General features: G+C 39.5%; 1 protein-coding gene across 1 annotated transcript; it reads right to left on the reverse strand.

Annotated features, from left to right (window-relative positions):
• Nucleotides 1-12458: 12458 nt before the first annotated feature.
• On the reverse strand, nucleotides 12459-15009 carry c1d (C1D nuclear receptor corepressor). The gene is made up of 5 exons (XM_063491994.1): nucleotides 14937-15009; nucleotides 14532-14673; nucleotides 13392-13458; nucleotides 13170-13225; nucleotides 12459-13081 (listed from the first exon to the last, which is right to left on the reverse strand). Exons 2-5 carry the CDS (start codon nucleotides 14667-14669, stop codon nucleotides 12890-12892), a joined length of 453 nt encoding a protein of 150 aa, XP_063348064.1. The 5' UTR covers nucleotides 14670-14673; nucleotides 14937-15009; the 3' UTR covers nucleotides 12459-12889.
• Nucleotides 15010-15695: the final 686 nt, after the last annotated feature.

Here is a 15695-nt window from a genome sequence, read left to right on the forward strand (position 1 = left end):
TGCTCAGCTGTGTAAGACAGAGATCATTTTGATACTGTGTAAGATTGGAAAAGCACAGGGGACGCGCAAAAAGCCTCTTAGATTGTATAACTTAATCATGCATGAAAGAAGGCAATACAGAAACATTCAGGGCCTATTCAAAAACACTGAGAATTTTTTCAACTCCTGCTAACCCTGTCCAAGTTCAGATCTGCACTGGCAGTGATCGCAGTGTTATGAAGCCAAGCTTTTATGAGCTTTGGCCGTTCACGTTGATGATAGGATCCCTTTATAGCAGAATAACTGTTTTCTGTTAATGACCTCTGGTTACTGTAGCATTAGCATGCTAGCAGAGAAAAATGAAGCAGAAATCCCACAAAATAAATCAGCAGAGCCTACTTATTTTGTCAGTGTTTTGAAATAATTGAATTTAAAAGCATTCTAATGGCTATTGTCTATCATCGCACCCTGCTGATTCACAGTAAAAAGAAACAAAAAACAAAAGAAGAAAGAGAATCCATCCTTGAGCTTGTTTTCAAACCCCATCCCAAGGAACAGCTGTTGTTCATTCTGCTCGGCTGTGCTGGGGAAGAGCACCAAATCGTGCTGTTTTCAGCCCAAATAGCTTACGCACAATTACTCTGCCGGGGATCTGTGTGCGTTGGCACGTCGTTGCAGTTCACTCTTTGTTTTCTTAATAATTAGCTTGTGTTTTCACAGGGGGTTTATGTGTGTGGGGAAGCCAGTCTTTTCAAGGCTACTTAATCTACTCCCTAGTCGGTCTCCCCTTGTCTCTCTGTCTCTAATTCCTTGCTTCGTCTCCGCCTGTTGCCTCACTCTCCCATACTACCTTATCTTCTGTGTCTCCTTTACGATGCCTAAGGCATGCATGAAAAGTTCAGGTGTTTTTGCTGCAGCTCATATTTGATCTGAGCAGCAAAGTAAAATGATGAAAAATGACACAATTTTGCATCACTGGGTTCTTCTTTCCTTGAAGGCTTGTGAATTCTGAAGATGATCAGATTTGTGGTCATGGTGAGCACTGGGTGACTTTATAGCTCGGAGTGTGTGTATCTATGTTTTACTAATATAAAATCATAACAATATTCACTACTATTCTAAACAATTCTGTCTATGACACCCAGACGAATCACATACACTTTGTTTTTTTTCCCTAACACCTCAGTCCTTTGGTTTATCTCGACAAAATGGAATAACAAATCTTTAATCATTATTTGAAAACTAAACATAGATACTGTGTCCAAGCAGAGCTCACTTAATGTGTATCCAACACATGAACCTCGTGTTAAACACACTTCCACTGTAAACATGTCAATCAATAGTGTCCATGTTTGATTAGTGGTCGATCTGCTCTGTGCGAGCCAATCTCATTGATTTTCCACCTGCCTAGTAAGCTCAATCACCTTGACCCCAATAGGATCTGCTCACATGCTTTGTGTTAATTAAACTAAACTAAGAGCGTGCATTTGATAAAGCACCCATGCACAGATAAAGACAGGATCGCTTGTGGTCAGCTGGCTGGCACACATGCATTTGAGACGTTACAGAAGAAGCACTTTGGCTGCGGGGTCACCAGCACACTCCTTGGACTATCTTGGAAAATGTGGCTAAAGAAGGTGAATGAGTAGCACTTCCTTGAAATAGCTGCCATTTAGAATGCTTAAGCAAACTTTTCCTGTGCAAATGTTAAGGTTAACAGATGCTGATTGTTGAAAAGAAAAATAATTGCAAAGATATAATTTTAGTTGCAAATGGTGGTAAATGAGGTATAACTATAATGAAAACTTGTCCAACTTTCATAATGAGAGTCACGGCCAAGTTTTCAAGGCTAAATGATGGTCACAATGAATGGATCAGATTTATCCAAAGCGAGGTCTGTAAACGCCAAGTGTTTCAAAGTCAACTGCTCCTGTAAAGCTGTGTCTGACAGTAGAGGCTGTGCAGAGCTGGTCCCAGGTGTGAACGCATAAAACTGCATGAATGTAGGGTTGATGTTTATCAGCCGTGCCGTACATGCTTAGTTGACTTTTGATAGATTGTCAGACTCTCTCTCTCTTTCTCTTTCTCTCTGTCTCGCTCTTTCAATTTAAAAGCCTGGCAGACAATCACATCGGAAAAGCAGGAGTGACGCTGAAACAACAAACAAAAAGTACACATATGTGTCAAACAAATGTCAAAATAACAGAAAATATGAAAAAAAAAACATAACTGAAAATTTAAATTCATAATTTCTTCATGTCTTTCTTTAAAGATATGCAAATGGTCCTTGCAGGGACATTCTCCATGGTGTTTGTGTTCCACTGGACATCATTTTCCAGTCAGAACAGATCCGACTCGCTGCTGCGTTTGCATGTTTCTGCAGTTCAGTTGGCAAATGTGGTAGTATTCTGCATCGAGCCAGATCTTTTATAATCTGTGTGCATTTGTCTCTGATATCTTGATACAATTCTCAGGTGGTTAAAAATGAAAATCACGTCTCATCTCTTGCAGTGTGGAGTAGCTGAATAGCCTTGGTTCTGTGGGGAGTTGGTTCTTCTTGTGGCAGCTTTTCTCCTCACTAAGACTGTACTCATGAGTCAGCCTTAGTTTTGAACTGGTCACACTCTCTGTTAGATCAAAAATAACCCTGGAAGACCTAAACCTAAACAAACGTCTCCACATTCACCCAGAGGTAGATGACATTTTCAGTCAAACTGACAAGCAGCTGGTTAACCCTTCTCTTGCTGTTCTTGTTTTCACTCAAGTTCTTCATTTTAAAAAAATGCATGTACCCAAAGCACTACGAAACACTGAAACAAAGTGTTTTAAAAAGTTGAAATCACAAGCACAGGAATATGTGGAAACTCAGGTCACTGGCAAAAACCCTGCATGAACTTGATACTCCCTACTTTCCTTAACCTGGCAAAGACCAAAGCCTCAAACAAACTGACGTCATGGAATACTGATTCTAATAGCTATTGAGAATCCAAATCCTGCAAAAATATTTTACCACTCAATAATAAATTTCAGGTGCCACGTGTAGCATTATTAAGTTTGATAAATGTCGGCATTATATCAAGGTAAAGCAAGCTCCTGAAGTTCAGTAATGCATTCTCCATCAAAATGAAGCACACCTAACAGCTCTTCTTCCAACATATGTTTCACAGAATGTTTGGAGGAAAGAAAAGAACAAAGCACTGAATATGAGAGAAAATGTAGGAAGTAATGATGCAGTCCCCAAAGTCACATGCACACTACCAAACTGAGAGCACAGATTGTGCATAAAGTGAACCTGATGAAGAGAAGGAGAAGATACAAATTACATTCACATGATCACACATGCATGCACACACACAAAGGTATACTTTCCCACTGGTCTGCGCTCTCAGTGAGGGCATAGGAATGGGGTCACACCTGCACCGGCTGGCAGGGGTGATAAACGATGTTGCTTTAAACTCTGGAGACCGTCATTTTTGGGAGCCACTGTTTACCCTCCATTGAAGTATAATGGGGGCCTTTGAAGACTAGAGCGTTCGGGACAGAGGCTGCCCTCTGTCTGCTGTTTTGAGAGGAGAAACTAGCACTCGTTTAGCTAATGACACATTCTGCTTCGATTTGCCATAATAGGATAGAGCAGGCCTCTGACATTAGGTCTGGCATTTCCTATTCTGGCTGCTCTGGAAAGTTTCTCAGAACCTTCAATGATCAAATAAAAAAAAAAATCAGGTTGTTTGTGAAGATTTTTCTTAAAATCCAGTACAGTGTCAAGTTTTCTGATGCAAATCAAGTTGCCAAAAAAGTAAAAAGGATCATATTGTGTGAACAAAAAGTACGCATGGCCTTCACTTCTGTGCACAGCTCTTGCATTTCAATCATCGCCTGCTCAACAACTTTTCTGTATCACACACCAAGGCTGCCTTTTCATGCTAGTTTGGAAAAGTCATCAGCAGATCTTCTTACCACCCCTCTTATCAGATGAGGTTGCATATCCTCCTTATTTGTCTTTAAAGCCTGAAGTGATGCGCGAATGACAGTCTAGACTGCAGCTGTCTCAGTATGAAGCATACCAAACCGTCCCTGAAAAGCGCTAATCTCTGTCTCACACACGTGCATGTACACAGACAGACATTAACACCAATACAGCTACAGTAAAACAAGTAAAAGCACTCCACTTAGAGAACACACAATCAGGCACACCAGTGCAGATACAATCAAGTACTTTAAACACAAACACACACACACATACACACACACACAATTACATGGATATGCACGCAGAGCTACAGAAAAAACAGCCAATTGATGTCAATCCAAGCATGCAGCGGCTGTGTATTAGATCATGATTAACCCCTACTGCCTGCAGCTAGTGGAACATAGGACATCCATTTTTCCTTTTACATTTACTGTTAGGGGATTTATGCGGTTGGACTTTAACTGAAAGTCTTATATCAACAGTCATTCAAGTTTTCAGTTTCTATTCAATGCATTTTGATTATACTGTCCATGCAGATTTGCAACTGAGAACAGACAACTAAGGGTAGAGTATAGTCAGCAAATACAAAAGCAAATAACTTTATGCACTTTAAATACACGTTACGTTTTATCTATGAAATTGTGGCGGATTAAAGATCATTATGTTCCCGCTTATGTCTGCAAACACTTGTTTTTCTTTTACAGTTAAAACGTAAACTGTGTAGTCTGTGTATGTTAGTAGTACAGAAGTAGGAAAAGCACGAGAACACATGCAGACCACCTTCAGAAATCCTCCCATAAAATCAACACAATTCACCAATATTCGAAACTTTTTTCTTTTAATTAGAAAAAAAACCTTCTCTTAGCTAAACAACCCTGGAGGGAAGTTGCAACCATAACAAATGGGTTTAAATAACAACATGCAGCAGCAATCTCCTCACAGCACGGTGCATTGCGGATGTCATTCATCACACCACCGCAGCATAACGCGGGACTTCCACAACAATTACTTCTGTCATTAAACTCCCAGTATTGTTGTCGTTTTCTTGTGTGATAAGGGTGATTACTGGCCAAGCGAGGGCTAATCTTCTCTGATCTGCTCTGTGGTGGGAAGAAAAGCAAACCTCAGCTTGCCACTCAAGCCGGACTAGAGGACGGGGTTGTACTGCTGTGTTTGACTGCCCCCCTGTGGCTGTTTTGGGGAACTTAGGGTAAAGAGTCTGAGACTCCCAAGTGGCTTTACAGTATATTAAAAGTCAGCTTATATGGGGGAAAACGAAAACTGTTTAGTCAAATTAAATCAAATGTAAACGTTATTTTTTTCTGTACAAAAAACAAATAAACAATGTGATGATTCGTAGAAGAAGACTGAAGGATTTGTGTAGCACGTTAAGCCTGTAGCATGAAATAATTGCTGGAAATTTTTAATTTTGTGAAAATGAAGTGTTTTAAAAAATATATTTATTTGCTTATGTGAGTTTTCATTTCTTGCTAAATCCTGCATTTTTTCTAATTTATTGCGTGAAAATGTATTGTAAAATATATTGAATATATATTTTCAATTCACAAACACTGATCTATCAAATATGATACACCTGGATTTATAGGGCTAGTAGTTGGATCTTTTCATAAATGCATTCAGCCAAGCAATGTTGCTATGAAAATACAAAATATATATTCAGTTTTTTAAGTATATCACTACTAAGATTCTTGCTAGGAAATATCATAGATATGTGGTTTCCAGCATAAAAAGCTAAATGACTCAAATGAATCATCAAATAATCATTTGTTTTGGTATTTTTAAAAATAAATTTCCTGTAATCTAATGTTGCATTATTATCATGTGTGTTTATTGCAGGTTTGCAACTCACAAAGCTCATATTTGTGAATCTTGTACTGACAGGTGTGGCAATAAAGTCTGTATATCTCACTGGTCCCATCTCCTCTTAATTGGACAGATAAAAATTGTATACAACAGGTGTGGGGTTGATGTTTTTAACAAAGGTTACATCAACAAAAAATAGCTCTTAAAATGTAGCTAACTTAATGGTTTAGGTTACATTCCAATTCTGTGCCGACATCATCTGCAAAAAGACTTAAACTTGGTGTAAATATTAAGCAGCACAGCATACAAGCTCCTCAGTTTTCCAGCAGTCCAGTCAAGTACAGTAAATGGACAGACTGCTGCTCTCACAAGCTTTTTTACTCTCTCAGGCTACATCATTCACATCATCGTAAAAGTGGGGGCCCTTCATCACTTTACAGTACCCAGTGCTACCGTTAGCCCCAGGCTCTCACATCAGGCCTGCAGCCTTCCGCCCCACAGTAGCTGTAAACCTCGCCTCTGAATGTACAAGCGAAGCGGGATGAGAGGGGTTATTGATGTGCTATAAACCCCATTATTTTATTGAGGCAAAGAGGAAACTATAGCGTGCGCGAAGGAGAGCGGACTCTCTAGCTGTTCATATCCAGCAGGTGTGTTTCTTTCGAGGAAAACTTAGGAGGAACAAGAGATGTTGCTGTTGTGGTGTTTGTTTGCACAGAGGTATTATAAAATGCAGCAAGTGCAGAGATGATTTTGTAACTTGGACAAGCATGTGGATATTTCCCCAGTGCGAGAAAAATATTATTCAGTTTAGTTTTCTGTTCAAGATGATAGTGCATGCATGAAAGATGAAAACAAAATGCTGTTCACTTCACTCTTTATAAGAGCCGTATCTGGATGTAAGTCTAGAAATCCATGGGACTTAGATGCCAGCAGGGTCTTTAATTTGACATACGGCCCCCCAAAAATTAATGTTCAAATAGTTTTAAAAGTGCTGAGCACACTAAAAACAGCTAGTGAATAACCCACATGAATTTAAGAAGAGTGACTCATACATGATATTGTTATCCCAGCAAATTTTACAGTGTCTTAAAAGGAAAGCAGAGTGAAAGCTGTGGCAAATGTGGCCCTGCAATATCAACTAATAAAGACATATGATCCAAGGGGAAACAATACTTAAACTTTTTCTAGTTGGCAAAGCAAAATCACTTACAAGCCGCATGCAACCAAATCTACCCCAAATATTCCTGTAAACCTACAAGCCTGTATGATAATATGACTCCAGCATTAGCTACTGTATAGAGAGGAGAGTGAAATTCAGATTTTTTTATATGAGACTGGCCAGCTGCTCTCCACTCTGCCCCAGCTGTTTGAGTCTTATATACAACAGAGGAGACCTGCTCCCGTCTGCACGCTAATAACATCAACCTGTGACTCACCTCATCCTGCAAAGGTAGCTGGCTTCGCATGTAACACTGTGCGCTAGTACTAAACAAGAACAGACACAATGGATTCAGTGACCTTGTACATGGCTGCTGCAAAATAAAAATCCTTAGGGTGATCACTTGTCATGTGCAGAGGAATCTTCAGTCATGCTCTTTATGCTGAAGGCTCAGACTTAAGGCATTCCTCTGGAAATTTATGTCCAAACAGCTGTGGTCTCATCCGCCTCTGTATGGATCTAGAAGACAACGCTATCCCAGGAATTACGAGGGGATCCAATCCATTACACACCTCCAATCAACTCTGAGTGTACATATATGCACATGCAATCCATTTTCTGTGTGCCTTTGTACGTCTCTCAACATGTGTAACAGTTAGTGTTTTCCTGCTTTCACAGCATGCTTGCAGCTGCCTAACTCCTTCTGTATGTGTGTTTGTGTGTGTGAGACTGTGCGCACGTTCATGCGTGCTTGTGTGCAAAGGATTCAGAGACGGTTTCGCGTTCAGCTCTTTGATGGCTGGACGGTTATCCTGAGGCTTTATGCATCGGAAGGCCATGGTTTAAAGGGGAAAAACCCCGATTTCACATTGCAGCCATATGGGGTGATACATTCCGCCTCCTAAAAAGAGGTCCATGCCAGAGGTAAACATTGGGACACAGTAATAGATGAGGTCTTCAAATGGCCACAGAGTCTGCAGCACACTGACTTCATCTTAAGCCTGGTCTGCACATGTGAAAAAGACAATAAATAAGCCCAGTTTAATAAGACTGTTTCATTTTCAAAACTTTATTTATCTATTAAAAGGTCATTGAAAGCAATTTCCTATTTCACATTTAGAAACATTCAAACGTTGGAACTAGTCAGTACAATCACAGGTGCCACTTTGACTTGGTTTGGGAGAAAAGACAACATTTACTCACAAAGAAAACCTAATAGTTCATTTTAACCTGATAGATGACAGGCCAACCCCAACTCAGTAAATGAGGGGTATTTCTGGGGAGAGTTTTTTCTCTTCACTGGCAGGAGTAACGTCATTTTAAGGATGGAAACACAATGAAGTGTGATGGTGATGTGATGTGTTTAGCAAGAGGATTTCAAGGCCTTGGTTTCTATGTGCTTTCAGCATGGCGTCACAGTATTATATGGCTAAATCCCGCTGGGATGTACAGAGAAGGAAAGTGTAGATAGACACAAAGAAGTGAAGAAAGGTAAATCATGAATTTGCGTCCTTGATGAAATTGCCCAGGTACTACTGCTGTTTTTGTGTCACATTTCGAAAAATTCAAGAGAAATGAATGGAAACCAGACTTAGCATTGACAGTTTGCCTATTAATGCTTCTCCACAAAATTGTACTATAGTTTCTAATGACAAATGAAATATATTGAGTTTAGATGGAAACATTAGGTAAGGAAATAGCAAGTTCACAAGTTCAGTGGGTCTTCTGACCAGAAGCGTGTTATTAGCTTTTAAAGGGAAATGAATTATTTTTTGGTTATTTCAGCAGTAGAGAGGATTAACAGTTGCCTCAGTTGTCTTCAAATCCATGAAAAAAAAATCAGGATTATCAGAACTTCAAGAAATAGAATAGAAGGAACTGACCCCACTCTCTGCTGGACAGTTTGGTGGTCTGAACTGTCTCACCTTCTGACGCTTGAAAAAAAGCAATTTGTCTCTGTGCTGGGGGGGCTAGCTAAAACAAAAACATTGTTATCACGATTAATCAGCGGCTCTGTCATCAGGTCTGAGGTGAACAGAAAGTGGCACAAATGACTGGATGGAATTTGTGGTGTGTCAGATGGAATAAAGCGGCAATAGATGCAATCCTTCTCTCACATTCACTGACATTTCACCCAGCTATTCCAGAGAAAGCTTGTCCCAGTGGGCTTATATGCCCCATCATTCTCTGCAACACAGGCTGCAATGAAATGACTTTCCAGGTCCGTGTAGGTGATCCACTTTGGGATTTTAAAGGTTTTCAGATTCAGCCTTATGAAATGCAACATGTGGCATTGTGCTTTTGTTCATTATAGCATTTTGAAACCAACCCTTTTGGTTTTCAATCAGGCACCTGTAGCCATCTGAGACTGATTCTTTTTTTGGCATGCAAGCACATACAATTTAACCTCTAATTCAAATAACTAAAAACGTACTCTGTGCATATCATCCCAATTTTAAATTTGAATCTCAGCATTTAACGCGGACAGCAAGCCCTACTTCGGATAAAGAAAATGCGATGTGATTGAAAGCTCCAGAACAGCTACTAAATTGGACCTTGTGATAAGATGATTTTAGGTCAAGAATAAACTCTGGATCCCATTTTGTCAGTGCTTTTCATTGTTTATCTCCAGCGTGGTGCTTTAAAGGCAAAAAAAAAGAAAAAAAAATCTTCCCGACTTTCCATTCCCAAACTAGAACACACGACCAAAACAATGTTCACTTCTTCCTCGTTTGTTTAACATTCCCTTTCTCAAAATATGAGTACTTTATACTGGGCTGAAAAGCACCAAATACAAGAAAAGAGAAGTGAAAGTGAAGAAATACATTTTCTCTTGTGCCCCAGTAAAACTTATGATGACTTCTCTAAAGACTAGATAAAACACCCCGAATGTATCTGATGAGACACACATGATAAATTCCAGGATATTAGAGGCAATGCAATGAAAAGTCTGGCTAGTGATTACATGGACATTATTTGAGGCTTCTGGATTTCAGCACTGTAATCATAGTGTAGCCTATTTATAACATCTTGTAACTGACAACCCAGCTCAAACTCTGTGATTTAAAGCAGGTTAACACAGTCTTTTGTCAGCATACTCCATCCTTTTAGGAGACAGAGACGTTTGCAACAAATGCTGCCTCTAACGCCATCTTGCCTGAAGAGGTCATTTGGTCTGATGCCTTTCACTCCATGTAATATAAACTTCCTCACCGCAAGCTGCTCACAAACAGCAAAAATAAACAACCGCGGGACAAATCAGGGTTTGGAACTAGTTAGGGCTCGCAATTTCAACATGAGAGTTTGTTTGTTCAAATTTGCTCGCACTGTGACCTAACTCCTTTATACTCAGCACATGTGTGGAAGAGGGCATTTGAAGGCGAACATAACAGAGAGGGGAAAAAGCAGAAAAATCCATATTTTTCCAATATGCAGATGGGGCTGTTCATCAGGCAAAGTTTGACACATGTCTTTGAACAGAGTTTGAAACAACAACTTGGTGGAAAAACTTAAAAAAATGGAGTAGGAGGCTTTGGCTAAACAAATGTCATTTTTGGACGCTGCTGTAGGGAGGATGAGAAAAGGAAAGATGATGAAAAGAATGAAATGATACATTCCTTAGAATCTAACTCACTGCCTCGCTGTTTCCTGAGCTTGATTAGAGGGATGCAGTGACTCGAGGGTACATTAAGATTAAGATCTCGGCTGTCCAGAGGGAATTAGAAAAAGGAAGCTATATGGGTGCCTTTATCAAATGTGACATTGGTTTTTATAAGAGGGAGTCTCATTACAGCCTATGCTTATACCATGCAGCCATCCAACTACAACACTGTTTGCCATGGTTACAATGGCAAACTTTGTAATCAAAAGGTCACCAGTTTGCCCGACGTGAGGGCCGATACAAATTGCTATCGTGAATTAAATATTCCTCTGCTTGATTGTTATTTAGTACAATGCAGTGTATAAAGGCAGTCTCAACCTTTTTTTCCCTTTTTTTTTGTCCTATTATTCTAATGAAATGAGCTCTACAGTATTGTTTACTTTGACCAAGGTGAAACACAAACATATGGGTTTTTAGTATGTCAGTGTTAAAGGTGTTTCATTCAAGAAATGAATTTTAAAAATATTTGCATATTTTTAACTCTCATTATTAGTGCTGAAAGTTTTTAAATGAAAGTAAAAACTGTATTTTTCATCAGAAGGAAATCAGTTTGGGTTACATGTGATATTCTGCCTGTAAAGACTGGCTTAATTATTGCTTCGTTGCATGTTTCTGTAATATAAATTGCTGGTTTTATTGACTTTTTCACTACTTACTGTTGGGATGTTTGGATTGTCTGTATAGGTTCTCATTCACCTGGGTCACAGTCATCTAAAGCAGCGATCCCCAACCTTTTGTGCCTAACGGACCAGTTTATGTCCAACAATATTTTCACAGACCGGCCTTTAAGATATCATGGATAAATACAACAAAATAAAACCAGTACCGGTACAAAAAAAAAAAGAGGATTTATTCATAACACATGGGAAAAGACCCAGGGAAACAGAGTTAACGATAAAAACGCTAAAAAAAATAACAGTAAAAACCACAAATTTCACACCTGAGCCTCAACTCTCGCAGCCCGTTACCAAACGACTCACAGACTGGGCCGGGGGTTGGGGACCGCTGATCTAAAGTGAATGGGAGTCGAGGGAAGCTGAACAATCTGGACGTACTTGTGAGTCACAGGCATGTTGAAACCACCTTCATTAGGACAACAGTAGAGGTTATATACTACCGATCAGCTTTTAGAACTGAAGAAGCTTTTTGAATGGTGTTCATCTGAACAATAAACTGGATTGGACTCACAACTCAAATGCCCTGTACAGGAAAGGGCAGAGCAGGCTGTATCTGCTGTGGAAGCTCAGGTCTTTTGGAGTCAAGGGCCCACTCCTGAAGACCTTCTATGACTCTGTGGTGGCCTCAGCCATATTTCACGGTGTGGTGTGCTGGGGACAAAAAGAGACTGAACAGGCCAGCTCTGTTCTAGGATCAGGAATCACTTATTACCACTAATCACTTTGTCCTATGACATGATGAGGAAATCAAGAAACAATAAGCCTTCAAAAAGAGAAAATTAATATTAAGATGAACTCAATTCTGCTCAGTATTAATTTTAGCTTTCTGTAAGCTCATTGGTGTGGCCCTCAACAATAATCCTAGCTTCTCATGTGGCCCTTTAGGAAAATTAATTGTCGACCACTGCCTTAGATAGATCAGCAGTATCGTATTTATCATACGGTCAATTTATATAACCACCATGCACTCTCAGATCGACCAGAGGAAACAGACAGCTGAGCAGAAGGCTCACATCCTGTACTTGCTACCTGAAATGCGACACTATTAAACATTTCAGCACCATGCTGCCCATAAACTGTATAAAAGAAAATAATTCAAACACTGTGTTTTTGGTGAATATTTTTATGCTAAAGGCATTATACTCACAAAACCCTTTTCTTGATGATGTTCAAAACATTGCATTTGTTTAAAAAAACAAAGAAAAAACAAACAAAACTTTCGATTCATAGAATCACTTTCAAAATACAAAGATTTAGACCAGTGCAACATTACAAGAACATTACAACATGTGTCAAACCTAGAGCAGCTGTTGGCATCAAGATCCAAAAGTATCTGTGACTGCCCTGAGACGGCGTGTCAAACGTAGCAACTACAGTCTTTTGCTTGTCAAAAACATTTGCAGACTGCTGCTGGGGAACCATGAAAATTTACACAACTCCAAGCTATGATCCTGATGATGGATTGTTCTGTTTAGCTGTCTTGTGTAATTGTTGATCAGACAACCTTAGCCTTCAAATGTGGCTTATGACCAAAATGTTTTACCTCAGTGTTCATCACCCTTAAAGGTTGTGATCTTTTGCACTTTGACATACTCTGCAGATTCTTCTTTATTTCATTTCTGCTTTGAACGTTTTGATGGAGGAGTTTCTGAAGATGTGCCTGCTGCTTTTTTTTTAGAATCCTTATCATCAGGATCATAAAGAGCACTCCTGACGAAGCGTGCAGCAGCTCCCTTATCCAGACGGGCAGCTTTTTTCTTCTCTGTGATCTCTTTCACTCTGTTCATATATGTCCTTATTCGCTCCTGAAACAATAGAATGGTTTCTGAGGACTTAGACAATACATATGAATCCATGTGAGCAAATAATAAGTCAGAAATAGATGGCACATACCAATTCCTGTTTGATTCCATGTTCTCTGGGATTTATCCCTTGTGTTACCAAGTACACTGAGTAAGATAAAAATAAAGCCACGTGTCCACACTTTACACACAAAATGACATCCATGTATGGAAAAGTTGTAATGTATTTGTCTCTTCAGTATGCTTTTGCTATATTCATTTCATTTATATTCAACAAGATATAAAGATTAGACCAAATAGGGAAAAAACTCACTCCAGAATAATGAATTAAGGGTGTAGGCAGACATCAGATCCAGCTTGGCTTGATCCAGAGGATCCAACTGTCAATGAACCAAATTTAATTTTATTTATATCCTCCTGCATATGACAGATTAGTATCACTTTTTCATTAAATGTATTTGTAACATATTCAATGCACAGTATTGTTTCACTGAATAAAATTTTGCTCTATAAAAGAAAATAAATATAAACACACTAGCCACTTTATTAGGTACATCTTTCAACCATTGGGTTTTGACATCCTTTGCCCTCAGAAGTGCCTTAATTCTTCATAGCATAGATTTAGCAGGGAGGTGGAAACATTCCTCAGAGTTCTGGTCCATATTGATATGATAGCATCACACAGCTGGTACAGCTATGTCAGCTGTACATCCATGATGTGAATCTCCTGTTCCACCACATCCCAAAGATGCTCTGTTTCATTGAGATCTGGTGACTATGGAGGTCATCTGAGTACAGTGAACTAATAGTCAAGGCAAGAAACCAGTTTGAGATGATTTGATGACATGGCGTGTTACACTGCTGGAAGCAGCTATCAAACGATGCATACACTGAGGTCATAAAGGAAAAGACATGGTCAGCAACAATACTTAGGTAGGCCGGCACTTCTGTTGTTGTCTTCTGTTGCTGTCACCCATCAGCTGCCATGTTCAATGTGTTGTGTGTTCAGAGATGCTCTTCTGCATACCCTTACTGTTGCCTTCTTATGATCCTGTGGCAGTCTGGCCATTCTTCTCTAACGTCTGGCATCAACATGACATTTTCACCCAGAGAACAGACACTCACTGGATATTTTCTCTTTTTTAGACCATTGTATGTAAACCCTAGAAATGATTGTGATGGAAAATCCCAGAAGATCCGCAATTTTCTGAAATACTAAGACCACGTTCCATCCCCATCTCAGTTGTTTTTCTTGACCATGTTCACATTCCTAAATTGATTGATCTATTGGCACATTAAATAATCTGTTACCGAGTAGCTGACCAGGTGTACCTAACAAAGTGGCCGGTGAGTGCACGAGTGTATACAGACAGTAGGTACGCACAAGCACAAATCTAAGCCAACAAAAAGACCACAGTATATGTGTACATGTGTATAATAGTATTAGGCCTACCTTTTGCATCAGGTCATTTCTGGGCATCGACATCAACTGCTCCAAGATGGTTTTAACTGAAGTCACTGACGAGTCGAAGCACGTCAGCTGTTCATCTATCTCGTGAGGGTAGTCCTCAGCGGCGCTTTCTGCGGCCATATTTCTGTAAAATAATTGAATAATAACACCGTTGTGTAACTTTCCTGTAGCACTTTTTTTAATTAGAAGAACAGAAAAACAATAGCAATATGTCCAGGGCGAGAGCTAGCATACAATGCTAACAGGAAACCAAACTAACGTTTAGATAAGCCGAGGAAACTGACAAAAGGGATAGATTTAAGTTACTAATTACTGATTTAATAGCAAAACGGGGTCACTGTAAATTAAATCTAACAAAACAAAACAAAACAAAAATCACATATTTACCCTGTTAGCAGACAACACGCTTTAGCCGACAGGAAATGACGTTAAAACTGTGACCCAGTCGTCTTCGTTTTCCTCTTCGCTCCTCTACCGCCGTCTGCCGTTGGGATGAGTGGAACAGCTAGTTATCGTTAGCTAAATATTTTTATTTTTTTCAGCGTGATAACAATTTTATTTGCAGTTTTCTATATTTTGTTTAATAACAATATCCGCTTTTGTATAACCGTGTGTATTCTCTAAATCGACGCTATATTCCTTATTATTGACTTTTGACACATTTGTTTAAGCAAGGGTCTAAACGAAAAACTTCTTTAAGTATCAGCTGTTGTTTTCATTCCTATTAAACGCCCAAATGTATTTAAAATACTCATATGTAGTAGTAACTTAATATCTAAATACAATAGAAGTGGTCATGTTACTGTGGTAACGTGGGGCGTCAGTGTGGTAAATAAAACTGAGCGCGCTGGGATGGGACCGCAGTTTAAGTGCTGTGTTTTGGGACTGTTGTAGCTCAACCCAAGCAAGCTATAAAGAAGACGCCTGAATCATCATGGACAACTGTGATTTAGAGAAGCTCTGTGTTTCTGCTGGGAAGCTCCGTCCATCGTTCACACCTGAAGTCACAGACTACAAAGTGACTGTGGAGAGCAGCGTCAACGAAGTGACACTGGACGTGATGACAAGCGACTGTGGGGCTTCATATAGTATTGTGAGCAAGCTTTATGCCTTCTATTTCTCAATTCAAGTCTCTTTCGCATCTAA

This window comes from Pelmatolapia mariae, linkage group LG13 (assembly GCF_036321145.2).
Source record: "Pelmatolapia mariae isolate MD_Pm_ZW linkage group LG13, Pm_UMD_F_2, whole genome shotgun sequence".
Classification (NCBI taxonomy): Eukaryota; Metazoa; Chordata; class Actinopteri; order Cichliformes; family Cichlidae; genus Pelmatolapia; species Pelmatolapia mariae.